Genomic DNA, 18,218 nt, shown 5'->3' with positions numbered 1-18,218 from the left:
AGTCAATAATAATTTAATTGTACATTATAAAATCACTAAAAGTATAATTGGACTGTTTGTAACACAAAGGATAAATGCTTGAGGGGATGAATACCCAGTGTTCCATGATGTGATTATTATGCTTTGCACGCCTGTACCAAAATGTCTCATGTACCTCGTAAATATATACACCTAATATATACCTACAAAAATTAAAAATAAAAAAGTGTTAAAAAAATGGAATTCTCCTTTTTAAACTAGTATTTCTCCTATGAAAGAAGTTATCAAAGCTAAGAAAATTAGTATCCGTACAGATTTTTATTTCATACTAGGCAATTTTCTCTTTGGTGTGTACAAAGTAATTCATGTGTTTCAAACTTCACATTTAGTGTCAATGCTAAACACATCCAAGGAACTACATTTCATAAACTTGAAGGGAAGATTCCCCCCATCAAATATAAAGAAGAATTCGTCTTTTTGGACTAACTAAATAGTTCTTCTGTTTTGCCCTGCATACTTTTTGAAATCTTACCAAGTATAAAATTAACTTCATTCATGTTTTTTATTTACACAAAGAGTATCTAAGGTGGCTTTGTATTTATGTAGCCCTATTGTATAGAAGAAATTCTATTTGGTATAAAAGGCATCATAATCAAATTTACAGCTGAAACTCTAAACTGTTATTTAGTGGTTTTCTACACTACTTTAGGTTTTAAGAATCCTTCTTGACATGGCAAAACTAGAAAGGTTACAAATTCTAGTCATATAAAGTGGTCTTTCTGAAAATTGTGTAAGAAACGTGGGAATAAAACTGGTTTCAGACTGTTGCTTCTGAGAAAATGGAGTGGACATAATTTCCCTATTCTCATTAAGTAGAACTAAAATCCCTGGACACTATATAAATAGCAAACATAAGAAGACTCTGAAGGGTGGAAAGAAGTCACATCTGCTAGGGACCATGGGACCCCATGAATGACACTCACACAATGGTGAGTTTCCTGGGTTTTCTTTTGCTTCATATACCCCAGAATAGATACTGGAAAAGCCAACAATCAAGAAACACCAATAGGTGCAAACAAATGGAAAAAGGAAAGAAAAAGAAAAGCCTGGCCTCTCTCAGCCAAGAACCAGGAAAAGGGCAGTCTAACATGACAGAAAATGTTTAGATAATGACCTCTTTACTCCACCCAAATACCACGGGGAAAAACTGCAGCCACACCCACCCCTACAAGAAAAGGCCAAATGGAGGACCAAGACTTCTGCCTCTCCAGGCTGTGGAACAGCTAGATGCCCCCACCCCCGCAAAACAAAACAAAACAAACAAACAAACTAACAAAAAACACTCACTGATGGGATGGTGTCAGGTAAGAAAGAGTGGAGAGCTGGATTAAAAATCCTTCCTCCACCATTCCCTTGCAATGTCACTAGAAGACTTTTATCCCCTCCTGAACTTAGAGGTGATGATGAGCCCTTCCTCCTCCTCATTGGGGTGGTATCAGAAGATGCCTACTGGAGCTCCTGGGCTCCCAACTCCACCCAGGAGTAAAAGAAGTCTCTTTCCCCACTGGATGTCAATGGAAGTCCAGTGGACAACCTGGAATTTACCCTCTTGTGACTGTCATAAGATAGATAGATGATAGATAGATAGATAGATAGATAGATAGATAGATAGATAGATAGCCTGGATCAATCACTAAAAAGTCATACAAAGGGATACAGAAAAGTTCTATACATAAATATAAATGGAATTCTAAATATTTAAAAATACCCCACAGGAATGCAGGGGAAAAATACAACAAAATACACTAAAAGAAATGAAGGCAGAAAATGAAATGACATATTGAAGCTTTAACATAGAAATAATTGCATTAAATTTAAATGGTCTAAATTCACAAACTAAAATACAGAAATTTGCAAATTGGATTTTTAAAAATGACCTAACTTGATGTTTTCTACAATAAATTAAAATATCATGATATGTGTAGTTTGAAAGTAAAAGGATAGAAAACATATAGAATGCAAACATGAATCAAAATAAAGCAGGAGTTGATATAATAATATCGGATAAAGTAAACTTCAGAGCAAAGGAAATTACAGGGGACAAAGTGGGACACTGTATAATAATAACAGGGTAAATTATATCAAGGAGACATTGCAATTCTGAATGTGTATACATCAGATGTCACAGAACTACAAAATATGTGAAGCAACAACTAAAAATTCTCAAAAGAAGAATAAGCAAATGCAAAATTATATTTGGAGATTTCATCAGCCTTCTCTCAACAGCTGCTACAGTTATTACATAGAAGAATATTAGTAATATAGAACCCCAAAACACCCTCAATCCATAGGGTCTAATTGACTAGTAGAATGCACAACCCAACAAAAATAAAATACACACTTTTCAAGTGCTCATGGAACACACAAAAAGATAGAGTAAATCCTGGACCACAAGACAAACCTCAATAAATTTTAAAAATCTAAATCGTACAGAATATGTTCCTGACCACTATTGCATCAAAGTAGAAATCAATAACAGAAAGATACCAGAAAAATGTCCACACACTTAGAGGTTATGCAAGACCTTTCTAAATAATCCATGGGTCAAAGAGGGAGTCTTTTTTCAGTTTTTATAGGTTTTGGGGTATAAGTGCAGTTTTGTTACACACATATATTGTGTGGTGGTGAAGTCTGGGCTTTGAGTGTACCTGTCACTCGAATAGTGAACATTGTACCCAACAGGTGATTTTTCAACCCTCACCCCTCTTCTACCCTCCCATCTTTTAGAGTTTTCATTGTCTATTATTCTACTCTCTATTGCCATGGATACCCACTGTTTAGCACCCACTTACAAGTGATATCATGTGTTATTTGACTTTCTGTTCGAGTTATTTCACTTAGAATAATGGCCTGTAGTTCCATTTATGTTACTACAAAAGACATGATTTTATTCTTTTTTTATGACTGAGTAGTATTCTATGGTGTGTGTGCACACACACACACCCCCACACACAGGGTTAGGGTTAGGGTCAAGGGTTAAGGGGGTTAGGAGTTACGGTTGTTTATATATATATATATATATATATATATACACACACACACACACATACATAAACATATAGATGTACGTATATACACATATATATATACATCTATATGCTTATGTATGTGTGTGTATATATATATATACACACACACATTTATACATATATGTAACAACCCTAACCCTAGCTCCTAACCCCCTTAACGCCTAACCCTAACCATACACACACACACACACACACACACACACATATATATAATTTTTAAATAAGTCATAAGGGAATAAAATGAAATTGGACTTCTAGTTTCTGGTCTGGCATGTGAGGAGCCTAGAAGCTGTCGGTTCATCTTAACAAATAAAACGTTGAACAAACTGAAAATCAACAATTCTTCTTAGATATGACAGATAAGTGAAGGTACAGGGCAAACCACTGACCCCAAAATTGGTGAGACAAATAGGCAGATACAGAGAATCACAACTTACGGGAGCAGAATTCCATGAGCAGAAACCTCCATGGGAACCAGTACCAAGGCAGGAAAACCTAAATTGTAATTGATGAATTGCTGGAAGCTCAGTGTAGACAAGTCTGAAAGTTAGGAACTCCAGGGTGTACAATCATGGAGGGGGTGACACTTTTGTGAGTTTTACTCCCAGAGGCTGTATCAGATTCTCACTGTGAATATTGGAGAAAAACTCTCTCATGCTCTTGACAGGAAGAATGGAAAAGTAACAATTTTTAAGAAACATTAGAACGTTCTGTTAAGAAAGCCTGCTTTTAAGAGCAAATATTTTACCAGAGCCTAACCTATTGGGATTTTATCATGACCTAACTATCCTAGGGCAAAAATAAACAACAATAATAACCAAATACAGCCCCCTTTAGCCATCTTGTCCCACCTAAGGTAGAGGAAAAACTGATAAGCACTTGAAAACTTCACAGGCCACAGCAAAGATTCACTAAAAGACTGAGATCTCATCATAGGACTATAGGATGCTTTAACTTCCTCCTAACCTGAACACTACATCGCCAAATGCCTAGTTCTTTTAGTTCTTTTAACCCAGTACATCACGTTCAACTTTTAATAAAAATGACAAGGCATACCAAAAGGCAAAAAACAAACAAACAAAAGCAAAACAACAAAACAGAGAAAGAATTTGAAGAGACAGAGCAAGCATCAGAACTACATTCATACATGACAGGGATGTTAGAATTGTCAGACCAGGAATTGGAAAGAACTATGATTAACATGCTAAGGGCACTAATGGAAAAAGTAGACAACATGCAAGAACAGAAAGTAATGTAAGCAGAGGCATGAACATTCTAAGAAAGGATAAAAAACAAATGCTAGAGACCAAAAACAGTAACTGAAATGAAGAATGCTTTTGATGGTCTCATTAGCAGACTGGACACGGCTGTGGAAAGAATTTCTGAACTTGATGATATATCAATAGAAACTTCCAAAACTGGAGAGCATAAAACAAAAATATTGATTAAAAATGGAACATAATATACAAAAACTGTGGGATAAATATAACAGGTGTAACATATGTCTAATGGGAATACCACCAGAAAGAGAAAAAAGGGGAAAATAGAACAGAAGAAATATTCAAAACCATAATAACTGAGAATTTTCCCTAAATTAATGTAACATATCAAACCACAGATTCACAATGCTTGGCATACACCAAGCAGGATAAATGCAAAACAAACAATAAAAAAAACTACACCTAGGCATATCATACTCAAACTGCAAAAATCAATGATAAAGAAAAAGACTTGAAAGAAGCCGGAGGGGGAAAACAAATACCTTAATTACAGAGGAGCAACAATAAGAATTAAATCTGATTTTTCCTCAGAAACTATGCAATAAAGAAGGCAGTAGAATGAAATATTTAAAGTGTTGAGAGGAAAAAACACACAATACCAACCCAGAATTCTGTACTCAGTGAAATTATCCTTCAAATGTGAAGGAGAAATAGACTTTTTCAGACAAAAATTGAAGGAATTTGTTGCCAGTAGAACTGCCTTTCAAGAAATGTTGAAAAGTCCTTCAGATACAAGGGAAATCATATAGGTCAGAAATGCAGAGCTACATAAAGGAAGAGCATTAGAGAAATAATATTGAAGGTAAAAGTACATTGAACAGTACAAAAGGAACAAAATACCAAATTTGTGGGATGCAGATAAGTAGTGCTGAGAGCAAAATTTATCCTAATGTATACATTAGAAAACAGGAAACTCTCAAATAAATAATCTAAACTCCCACCTTAAGAAACTAGACAAAAGCTGGACATGGTGGCTGGTGAGCACTTTTAGTTCTAGCTACTCAGGAGGCTGATGTGGGAGAATTGCTTGAGCCCAGGAGTTCAAGGCTACAGTGAACTATGATCACATTACTGTGACAGAGTGAGATCCTGTCTCTAAAAAAAGAAGATAGTGAAAAAAATGGAAACTAGAAAAAGACGACAAAATAAACACAAAGCAAATAGAAGGAAGGAAATAACTAAGGTATGAGCAAAACGCAATGAAACAGAAAAAAAAAACATTTACTTTAGCTTCCCCAAAATTAAACACTTAGGTATAAATTTAGTGAAATAGGCACAAGGTCTGCATGAAGAAAACTACAAAACTCTGATAAAAGAAATCAAAGATCTAAATAAATGGAGAGATATTCCATGGAGATGGATAGAACAACTCAATTATATCAAGATTTCAGTTCTTTCCAACTTGATCTATAGATTCAATGCAATTCCAATCAAAACCCAGAAGTTACTTTTCTTCTATGGATTGTGCTTTTTATTACCATTTCTAAGAATTCTTCACTAATCCTGAAGCCCCAAAGATTCTCCTCTATGCCTTCTTCTAAAAGTTTTAAAGTTTTATTTTTTATATTTAAATCTATGATGCATTTTGAGTTCATTTTTGTATAAGGTGTGAGATTTAGGACAAGATCCATTTTTGTTTTCCTATGAATGTCCAATTGCTCCAGCGTTGTTTCTTGAAAAAACTACACTTCCCCTATTAAATTCTTTTTTCACCTTTGTCAAAAGTCAGCTAAGCTGGTCATACTTGTGTAAGACCATTTCTGGGTTCTCTATTCTGTTTCAGTGATCTGTGGCTAGCCCTCTGCCAATACCACACACTCTTGATTACAGTAAGTATATAAAAAGTCTTGAAATTAGGTAGATACATTCTTTCCACCTTATTCTTTTTTATTCGATACTGTTTTGGCCATACTCACTCATTTTCCTTCCATGTGAATTTTAGAATTATCTCATATGTATCTACAAAAATCTTGCTGGAATTTGATAAAAATTATGTTAAACAATGTTTAATGTAATGTGATCATAGCTCACTGCAGCCTTGAACTCCTGGGTTCAAGAAATCCTCCCACCTCAGCCTCCCGAATATATGCAACTACAGGTGCTCACTAGCCACCAGGACCATGTTAAACTGTGTTTAACAATTAGATGTTTGTCAAGTTTACCAATCTTTTCAGTGAACCCATTTTTTATTATTTTAAATTAATATCCTTTTTTTGAGCAGTGTTAAGTTTGTGCTGCAAAAGACTAACAGGATAAAAATTCAAGCTACAGACTGGGAGAAAATATTTGCAAACCACATATATTACATAGAATTCATATTTAGAATATATAAAGAACTTCTCAAAACTCAACATGAAAATGAAACAAGAACTTCAATTAGAAAGTGAAGAGACATTTCACTGAAAAGGATGGCAAATATAGGGATGATAAATAAGCACATGGAAAGATGGTCAACATTAAGAACTTGTTGAGCTGTTACTACACACACCTATGAGAACAGCTAAAAGTTTTTAGAAAATACTGACAATACTAAATGCTAGCAAGAATGCTAAGAAACTGGATCTCTCATGCATTGCTGATAAGAATGTAAAATGGCCCAGTTTCTCTGGAAAACAATTTGACAGTTTCTTATAAAACTTAACATATAACCATATGATCCATAATTTGCATCCTTGTGCATTTATCCTAGAAAAATAAAAACTATGTCTACACAAAACCTGTAAATTACTGTTCACAATGGCTTTACATGTAATAAGCAAAACATTTGAAACAATGCAAGTGTCCTTCAACAGGTAAATGGTTAAACGAACATGGGTAAATATATATCATGGAATACTGCTTAGCAATAAAAACGAATGGGCTTGATACACACAACTTGAATGAATCTCCAGGGAATGATGCCGAATTGAAAAAGTTGATTTCAAAAGGTCACATGCTGCATGATTCCATTTATATAATATTCTTGAAAAAGCACAGTTATGGAGACAGAAAACGGATTAGGGATAGTGGGAAGGAGAGGAAGAGGAATGGTGTGACAAAGGGACATAGAACTATACACACATATTGTACAGTATCAATTTCCTGTTTTTGATATTTTGCTATAATTATGTAAGATGGAAGTTGGAGAAGACGGAGTGAAGAATAAACAAGACTTATCTTTGAAACTTCCCATTACTCTAAAATTATTTCATTACAAAATGTCTTGAAAATTGGTTGTAAATTCAGTAAAATGAAATTTTACAGTGCTTGAAATGCCAAGGTAATAATATGGAGCCAAACAAAATTAACAGAGGGCACATTTTTGCATAGGAAGAGCAAGATTGGAAATAGGATGTGAATTAGAGTTATAGCTATATGATGGTTCTGTTTGAAAAAGAACCAGTTTATTTTTCTTTTAAAAGATTTGGTGAATCGTTTTCTCGAGAAACAAAACAAAAACAGAAAAAAGTCATCCTCAGTAGATTACATGTTGCTAAAAAGTCTGAATATTTATATAAATACCTTCTTTCTGCTAATAAATATTTTAAAGTTAAAGCCATAACTATTAACATTTTGAGGTGATTGACATGCTAACCATCATGATTCGATCATTATAAAATCTGTACATGTATTGAAACCTCACACTGTCAAACTGTACCCCATAACCAGGTACAATTATTATTTGTCAGTTATAAATAAAATAAGTTATAAAAATATAAAACATAATTATTTTTATTTTAGCATATTGACATAAAAGTTTTTATCTTTCTATGTACCCATTTATTCCTTTAAATCATATTTTATGCAGCACTCTTTCATTATTTTACTGGCTAGAACTGCTAAGTTTTCTATGTTTACAAAAATTCCTCCTATATTTCTCTTATAAAGACTTGGATTGGGAATCGAAGAAGGAAATATCGTTTAATGGGGATTGAAGTTCCACCTCCAAGAGGAGGCCCTGCTGATTTCTCTGAGCAACCTGAGTCTGGTTCTTTATCTGCACTCACACCAGGAGAGGAAGCTGGGCCTGAAGTAGGAGAGGATAATGACAGAAATGATGAAGTATCCATCTGTTTGTCTGAAGGAAGCTCTCAAGGTACTTTATATGCTGAATCTTCTAATAATAGCCTTTGTAAATTTGATGCATTTTGTACTTGATTTTCAGCTTACTGCATTTCAAGTCTAGAGTCTTCAAAACATTTGGCCAAGTATTTGAAACAATAGATTTATTTTTAATGCCTCCACCTAAACAGTCTCCTGCATCATCATCACAAGGAAAATTCATCAACAATAATAATCTCCTACATTTATAAATGTTGATTATTACAATTCATGCATTATAATTAAGTAAATGATTTTTATTTTATTGGAATTCTAGTCAATTTAGGTCAGAGCATTATAAACACACTGTAATGAAAGAGTATGGCATAATGCGACAAATACCAGGCTAGTACTCAGGAAATCTGGATGCAACTCCTAGCTTTTCATGCAACTTCTCATGAGACTTTCATGCAAAGTATTTAATTGGGCTTTAGTTTCCTCATCTGCTAAAGAGAATTAGTCTGGATTATCTTTATGATATCTCTTAATGTTTCTCTAAAAAATAATTAAAATAATATTATGTAATGATACTATCTGTCCATGAGAAGTATGTTTCATTTGTCCTCAAGCATAGATAGGATTCTCTTCTGACATATTTTTATTAACACTTTTATTGAGATTTAATTTACACATCATAAAATTCATCCATTGTAAGGCCAGGTGAGGTGACTAATGCCTCTAATCTCAGCACTTTGGGAGACTGTTGTGGAATGATTGCTTGAACTCAGGAGTTCGAAATCAGCCAGGGCAACATAATGAGACCTCATCTCTACAAAAAGTGTTTTTTGTTTGCTTGTTTGTTTTGTTTTGTTTTTTAATTGTTGTTGTTGTTGTTTTAGTTAGCTGCAGTCCCATCGACACAGGAGTCTAAGGTGAGAGGATCACTTGAGCCCTGGAGTTTGAGGCTGCAGTGAGCTCAAGTAATTGTGCCACTGTACTCCAACCTGGGTGACAGAGTGACACCCTGTCTCAAAATAAAATCATTCATTTTAAATATAGAATTCAATGATTTTTAGTAAATTTTATGCAGTTGTACAACCATCACCGTCACTGAAATCTGAATTTATATCGGTTTCATCACTCCAATAAGTCCCTTGAGCCCATTTGCAGTCACTCCCTCTTCCCACTATCAACTTCAGGAAGCCACTGATCTGCTTTATGACTATATAAATTTGTCTTTTCTGGGCATTTTCTACAAATTGAATCGTGCAATATATAGGCTTTTTGTATCTGTGATTAAGAAACAAAGAGGGTCATGCCTTTTCTCATTTTGCTTTTGTTTTCGTTGAACTCTGTTTAGAATACTTACAATATATTTTCCAGTTTATTGTTTGCCTTTTAATTTTGCTTATGATGTTTTCTGATGTCAGATTTTCTTTTGTAATTTTTAAGTTTTCAAATCTACCCATACTTTCCTTTATGGCTTCTGACCTTGGGTCATGATTACAGTCTTTCCTTATACTACAATTATGTAAATATACCCCCACATTTGCCTCTAGTATCCTTATAGCTTAATTTGTACAACTTGATATTTATTTCACCTAGAATTAATTTTGCTTTAAGATGTATGAATACATCCAATTTTATTTTTCCAAATGGTTAACTAATTGTCCCTACACCATTTGTTGAATAACTCATCTTTTACCAGTGAGTTGGAATGTAGCTTTTTATTAAATACACACACACACTCTCTCTCTCTCACACACACACACACACATGCACACACATATACACACATGCAGACGTACACATATACACATGTGGGTCAAATCTGAGACTTCTTATTGTTACACTGATTTGACGGTTTACAACTTTGGCTTTATAAAATGTCTTAATAGCTGGTAGGGCCCTCGTTCTTCTTTGCTTTGTAGTATATTGATTCTTGAATTGTTTAGTCATACAATTTGAACTGTTTAAGCATACTTTTTCCAAATCTCCTTCCCCAACATCCATTCAAGATTTTTCTTGGCATTGTATTAAGTTTATAGAATACTGTAGGAAGACGAATTCAGCTTTGCACGTATTGAATTTTAGATAGTGGTTGGACATCCATGTAGAGCTGTCCAAGCAGGCCTTTGGATGATATGAGTCTGAAACTCAGATGAGTGCTTAAGACATAAAAAGAAATATGGAAGTCACCCACATTGAGGCAAAAAATATCTAGCCATGAATATTGAAGATTTAGTTAAGTGAGAAAATGAAAAACAAGAAAGGACAATGGACAAAGACTGTGTATTGGTAAATATCCAGATTTGGGCATTGGAGGAGAAAAGGGAGCCCTTGAAAGAACATTCAGAAACAGAAGAAGCAGGACAGTATGCTTTTCCTAAAATCAAGGAAAGAGTCGGGTGCAGTGGCATGCCTGTAGTCTCAGCTACTTGGAAAGCTGAGGCGAAAAGTATCCCTTGAAGTTGGGAGTTTGAAGCTTCAGTGTGTTCTGATTGCAGCTGTGAATAGCCACTGTACTCCAGCCTCGGCAACGTAGTGACTTCTGTCTCTAAAATTAAGAAAAAAAAAAAAAAACAAATAAAGAGATTTCAGAAGGAAGAGGCGTCATTATTTCAGTAGTCTTGTGGTCTCATATAAGTTAAGTAGAAAAAGGGATGAGAAAGCCATTGAATTTGGCGTTTTAGAAATTCTTTAAAAAAGCAATTAACTGCATGGGGAGAGGAGAGACAAGCAGATTGCAGTAGGTTGAGTAATGAAAGGGAAAGCAAAGCTACTAGTATTATGCAGCCATAAAAAACGATGAGTTTATGTCCTTTGTAGGGACATGGATGAAATTGGAAATCATCATTCTCAGTAAACTATCGCAAGAACAAAAAACCAAACACCGCATATTCTCACTCATAGGTGGGAATTGAACAATGAGATCACATGGACACAGGAAGGGGAATATCACACTCTGGGGACTGTTGTGGGGTGAGGGGAGGGGGGAGGGATAGCATTGGGAGATATACCTAATGCTAGATGACGAGTTAGTGGGTGCAGCGCACCAGCATGGCACATGTATACATATGTAACTAACCTGCACAATGTGCACATGTACCCTAAAACTTAAAGTATAAAAAAAAAATAAAAATCTATTGTTAGATGGGTTAAAAAAAAAAAAAAAAAAAGAGGGCCATGTATGTTAAGATCAGGTATTTGAAATGTTATCTATGTGAATATTCAAGTTTCTCTCTCTCTCTCTTTCCTAACATTTGTTATTCATATTGAAGATGATAACAGAGAATTAAGTGTACAGGGAAATAGTGAGGCAGATTTTAAAATTATCAAGAAAAAAAGAAATATTGCACCATTTCCAAGCCCTTTATTTCTAATATAGTTGGTCCTTTAAACCATTTCTGTCATTGGTTAGTGTTTACTAAATTGCATATGCCTGGAGATACTTGGATATTCCCAGTGACTCATGACTGGTGTTTTAGAGCCTGCTGAGTGGTGACTAGCTGAAGGAGAGTGGGGAAGTAGGGATTTGTGTGTTTCTGTGGTTGAGTGGGTGAGCTGAGAGAAAATATTCAGAGAAAGTACAGAAGACCCAAGTGAAGTTTCGTTTCCCAACTCCCACTTCTCCACCTAAAAGATAATTTTAGAAAATAAGTAGTTGAAGGAAAAAAAGTGAAAGTTAATTTTAAAGACCACTTAATGGTCCACTCTTAATGGACCACTGCTCCTACACTGACATTCTTTGTCATGGTGTGTTCTTTAAATAGCTGGCATAGTAATCAAGACACAATGAGAAAAAGAAGAAAGAGAATTTAATGCATGAATCAAAAAACACTTGATCAGAAGTGTGGTTGCCTAGAATTTTTTATTGGTGGCTTATCTTTCCACAGCTGCATGGTAACCTTTTCATTCTCACAGAAATTGCAACAGAAAAGCATAAAATCATTTTCAAATACTGAAAAGAGCCCTTTTTGGTACAGTTTCTTACTAGTTATGTCCTATTCTCTTCCTCATTTTGCTAGTGGAGAATACTAATATGATTCGTTTGATTAAGTGAATCATATCATCTGGCCTAAATTAATATCATGCCTTTAAAATATGCTAACCATTTTCCTTCCAGTTTATGAAAATGTATTTAAATATATTTCTACTTTGAAATTTCCATTAATTACATCTAAGAAATATAAAGAAAAAATAATCTTTAGATTATTCTAAAATTAGCTGCCCATAGTATTTCAAAAACCTAACAACTGAAATTCAGACTGCTTATAATAGGGCTATTGATTCAGTAGCATTAGAGTCTTCTGCATATTTAAGAAGGGAAAGATATCTTTAAGTTAGGGTTACACATTACATATTAAAAATCAATTGAAAATCACATTAAAATATTCTAGAAAAATCTGTATAAGCAAAAATTAAGATTTTTTTAAAATTCAGTAAAAGGCAGCTTTAGTAAGAGTCAAAAAAAGTGCTGCTGGTCTTTTAGCAGTTTCAGTTCCACTCATTTGTTTCTGAGAGGGTAGATACTTCCCTAATACAGAGCTTCTGACTTACCTCTAACTTCCACCTTCCACCTCCCACCTTCCCTTTCCCATTTCCTTTCCCTTTCCCTGTGTGGTGGTGAAGAGAAAAGAAGTGTGGTTAGGAAAGATAAAAAACAAAAACAAAAACAAGTAAACCTACCTGAGCTCACCCCTCCCACAACTGCAAACTGTAGCAAAAGTAATAGCTAGATGGCTGAGCTCCTTAATTTCTGTATCTACAATTAATATACTGTGAAAAATAAATTTATGTTTGAACAACTTTAAAGATTTTTACTATCCTGAGAACCAAAATTTTTAAAGATGAGAATAATTAACATCTATGTCATTAAATTTTACATCAAAGCCTCTTTTTTCGGCTGTATCTATTATATGGGTATGCACGTGAAAGATAATTATGCAGTTACTCAGTGGGAGTACATACAGCCACCACATAGGGCGCCCTCTAGAGTTTTTACTGGGTAATTATTCCACTTTATTATCCAATTAGCAGAGCTGCGTTTCTTGGGGAATTACCAGGCACGTAGATAGTGTTTAGATTTCAAACATTCACAAATATTGAAGCTTCTGTAAGCGAAAGAAAACATTCCTTATTCAACTGTATCACTTCACATCCTTTTATTTTAGAAATCCTCAATATAGTTTTAATTTAAATCTTCCAAAATAATCAAACCATGTACAAAATATGTTGCCAGTAAAGGAGAACTGTGTACAAAGTTATGAGAAAAGGAGAATAGGAATATAAGGCAAACCTTTAAAGAATGTTACCTTGTTGATGAGCAATATAAACTCTCTTCTGAGGCCACTAGTGCTAATACTGGCTGATGACACTTTTTCCCTTCCTTCATTACATTTTGTTGCTGATTACATAGGAATTGAAATGTCTGTGATTTGAAATGTCTAAATAATGAGTAGGTAAAGCCTCCTCTGTCTATGAACCGTTCTTTAAAAAAATTAAATTGACCTGTTTTTAAGATTCCACATATACGTGAGATCATGCAATATTTTCCTTTCTGTGTTCAGTTATTTCACTCAGCATAATGTCCTGCAGGTCTGCTTCAGTTTGTTCTAGCACTGCTATAAGGAAATACCTGAGACTGGGTAATTTATAAAGATAAGAGATTTAATTGGCTCACAGTTCTGCAGGCTGTAAAGGAAGCATGTTGCTGGCTTCTTCTCAGGGAGGCCTCAGGAATTTACAATCATGGCAGAAGGTGAAAGGGAAGCAGGCAGGTCTTACATGGCTGGAACAGGAGGAAGAGGGTTGGGGTGCTACACACTTTCAACACCAGATCTCTTGAGAACTCACTCACTCTTACAAGAACAGCATCAAAAGGGAAATCTACCCCCATGATCCAATCACCTCCCACCAGGCTCCAACTGCAACATTGGGGATTGCAATTTGACATGAGTTTTGGGAGGGGACACAGACCTAAACCATATCAGAGTCTATCCATGTTGTGGCAAATGGCAGGGGAGAAAAACAGTCAAATATAAACAGATAGAGAAAAAAAAGAGGTTACCAGGATCAGAGTAGGAGGGGAGGAAATAGGGAAATGCAGGTCAAATGATAAAAAGTAGCAAATATGTAGTATGAAGAAGTCAAAAGATCTAATATGCAACATGAGGATTACTATTAATAAGTGTACTCTATTCAGGATTTTTGCTAAAGGAGTATATTATAGCTGCTCGTGGGTGGGGATGGATAACTATGTGAGATAATGGATATGTTAACTTGTTTCATTATAGAAACAATTTATATATGTGTGTGTGTGTATCTTATAACATTATGTTGTATATCTCAAATATACCCCCCAAAATTTAATTTTTAAAAAATATAGCAGAGGAGACAAACGCATTTAAATTATGTTTATAGTGGACTTTGCATCAAAATTCTGGTAAGATTTTCCTGAATATCTTAAACTTGAATTCTCTATATGGTCATATGTGAGTTCCTGGATCAACCACATTTTCCTCTTAATAATTCCCCCATGCTCATACGAGGCACCCCTATATTTCTTTCCATGAAAAGGAATAGACTTCGAAAAATTCGTGAGGGCTGATAAATATTTTTGTTCTGCTTCCTAAGGTGAAGTAAAATGTCGGTTACCATGAGATCGCGAAATTCTACTAGTATTTATTCAAATAATCTCCATGATATGGCTGTGCCAAAAGAAGAGATAAAGAGAGAGAGAGGAACATTGCTACCTTGTTTTTTTAAGGGGCTGGTGGAGGGTAATCTAAAACAGAAGGGATTATACATGCAGACACCCTGTGCCTTGAACCGACCAGTTCCCCTAGCTCGGCCTGGAGAGTTTTTTAGTAGTCTGGTTTCTCTGAATTAATTTATTTCTTTCACTTATTTTCTCGTTTTTAGAATATTGAATTTTGATCAGAAAAGGGATACATGTTCATTTTAGAAAGTACTGGGAAATACAATAAAAATAGAAACAATCCTATTCCTCAATGATAACCCTTCTGAAAATAAGGATAAGAGGATATTTTTGCCACCATTTTCTCTTAGCATATATACAGGAGTGTGTGTGTGTGTGTTTGTACACACATACATTCACAAAACTGGAAATACTCTGGATTTATGGTTTTATATCACAGATTTGAAAATTATTTTATGACTTTTTTCTTATTTGAATGAGAAACAAATGTTCATTGTAGAAAAATATTTAAACACAAATAAGCAAAAAGAAAACAGAAAAATTAAAAATCACTCATAATTCCATCTAGAAATACTAATGACAATGTCTTGGTGGAAACAGTCCTAGTGTGTCTCCATGAAAATTTACATATTTGCATAATAAATTTATTTAAATTTTATAGTGAAGTTTATATATTTTAAAATAAAATTAATATTATATGTATCCACACAATAGATTTTGTTACCTTCATTTTTTCACTTGCCAGTAAACCATGAATATTTCCTTATAACTACTGTTCTTCTACTTCAATTTTAGCGGCTTCATAATATTTATTATAGAGATAGATTCTAAATTTCTCTATTCCTCCATTGTTAAGGATACAGTTTTTGTCCGTTTTTTCAGTTACAAATAGGACAACGGTGACCATCCTTGTATTTGCCCCCATCCCTACTTATTTCCTTTGAATGCATTGTTTGAAGTAGAATTGCTCATCAAACGTGTGAAATGAATTTGCCATTTGTGTCTTTTTATAATAGAGAAACTATTTAAATGACCTTGAAAATAGTATTCTCAAGAAAGTTTTGCGAAATGAAAATGAAATTATGGCATTTTTTTTCTATAGAAGAGCCCAATGAAGTTGTTCCGAATGATGCAAGGGCTCATAAGGAAGAGGACCACCATGCAGTAACCACAGATAATGTGGTATGTACAGTTTGAAATTCTTTTCTCATTACATGGTTGATTTCAAGCCCAAGTATCCAGTTGGTGAAAATATTCTCATTTTCAGAATAAAGTCTTGCTCCACTTCACAAACCAAAACAGAACTCTTTCCAATGAAATTACATATCTTTGACGGCTTAGTAAATAAAATTTAAAATGTTGTCATTTGTATCACTAATTTTTTGATTGAGGAGATTTGCAAATATAAAAACCCAATACTTGGTATGTATTTGATATTTTACATATAACAAGCTATTTTTCTTCAACACAGTTAGCAAAGAGCAGATTTCTACCTATTTGATGGATGGCAGAATTAAAACAGAGTTTAGCATGAGATCGTGAAGGAAACCTTTGTTAGCTGTGGCACATGTATGCAAGAATTTCTAACTCTGGGTTCTCTATTCAGAACATACCTATCGATGGTGTGTTTGGAACTTTTTTCCTCCTATTAATAGTTAAATTGTACTCTGGTTACTCATCTTAAAAATCACAATATAGGAAGAAAGACAGTATTAAATGTTTGAATAGCAAATAGAAGCAGGTTGTGTGTGGAGTAAACTGGGTTTTGTGAAAATGTAAACATATAGTGATGCTCCCTATGCAGCTGTTTTAGCAACATCTGTTTATATTCTGCCCTATCAAGTAACCCTATAATCAAGATGGTATTAAGAGTCAGATATAAAGGGGAATGTCATTGTCCTTTTGTTTTTGCTTTTGAATCAGCGTTCTGTGTTTGATTGCAGCCACTAAAAAATAGCCTCTTAATTTTTTTTTGTTGTTACAAAAGGGCTGTGACTTTAGGGTTTCCCTTGACTTTCATTACAAGCATTACTTATTTCACACTGTAGTCCTGCCACATATCTTTAATAAAAGTTGAGCGCATAAAATAGTTTTGCTATTTTTTTGTTAAATGACAATAATATATAACAGTGTTTTCTACAAGCAGAATATAGTTTAGGATTGTATTTTACTGATTTGAGTCCTGGTTGAAGTCAATGCTTGACCCTTCTAACACTAAGTTCAACAAGCATACAGGAAAACAGCTTTGATTGTGAGGCAAAGTCGTGTTTTTATTAGATAGCTACTAGTAATTGTTTTCCATGGTTATGAATTGTGCTCATCTTAAATTCCACCAACTAATAATCTGCTACAGATTTGAGTTTTAGTGTGCAAGTTAAATACAATTTACAAATTGAAACATCTTTCCCTTTAAAGACATGCTCATTTTTAGCCTGAATTTCTCTGCGTTGAATCTCCTTTGCAGCAGATATTTGGAGATAATGAATGAAGCCATGGCATGGGATGACTCACAGTCATTTAGGCACCTAATTTTTCAAAAAGCAATTGATTTTTTAGAAACAAAATGCCACACTTTCAAAGGCTAATCTCCTCTGCCTGTAACTTTTGAGTGCTCCCAATTATTCATGGATGACAAATCAAACAGACATATAAGACCTATTTAAATGCACACATCTCTACGGTGGCCTTTGGTGCATCCCTCCCTGAATTGCCTAGCTCCTTTTTCCCAGAGCCAATCCAAATATGTAGAGAATCTGAAAAACATCAAAAAATATCAAATCTGAGGTCTTGGAAGAGCTGGCATGATGAAGCCCCAATTTTATAGAGATTAGAATAGAAAACAAAATATTGGATTCATCTCCAGGCAGCAGTAGAAAGTAATTTCACTGCAGCTGTTTTCCTGACTCAAAAGCCTGCAGGTCACAAACCCTGTAATAGTATCATATCCTCATATGCAATATATTAAATATAATCATTCCAAGTTAATTTGTGACTTTTAATCACCATATGTAAATATGTATGTATGTGTGTGCATATATGTATATACGTGTGTGTATACACACACACACACACACACACATACAGAGTAGGAAGCCTGATTTCAAATTCTGCCTACAACATGTTGCTATT

The 18,218-nt window shown here is 34.4% G+C and overlaps 1 protein-coding gene across 4 annotated transcripts in view; it reads left to right on the top strand.

The window, feature by feature from the left end:
• The window catches only part of HDX (highly divergent homeobox), a 180,311-nt gene that overhangs the window by 148,447 nt on the left and 13,646 nt on the right, over positions 1–18,218 (top strand). For all 4 annotated transcript variants that reach the window (XM_055375429.2, XM_004064455.5, XM_063703272.1 and 1 more), the window contains 2 exons: positions 8,216–8,423; positions 16,192–16,271. In XM_055375429.2, the coding sequence (XP_055231404.1) occupies positions 8,216–8,423; positions 16,192–16,271 (288 nt within the window). The remainder of the gene's footprint in view (positions 1–8,215; positions 8,424–16,191; positions 16,272–18,218) is intronic.

This window comes from Gorilla gorilla, chromosome X, assembly GCF_029281585.2.
Source record: "Gorilla gorilla gorilla isolate KB3781 chromosome X, NHGRI_mGorGor1-v2.1_pri, whole genome shotgun sequence".
Lineage (NCBI taxonomy): Eukaryota > Metazoa > Chordata > Mammalia > Primates > Hominidae > Gorilla > Gorilla gorilla.
This window is presented reverse-complemented; position numbering and strand designations above follow the sequence as displayed.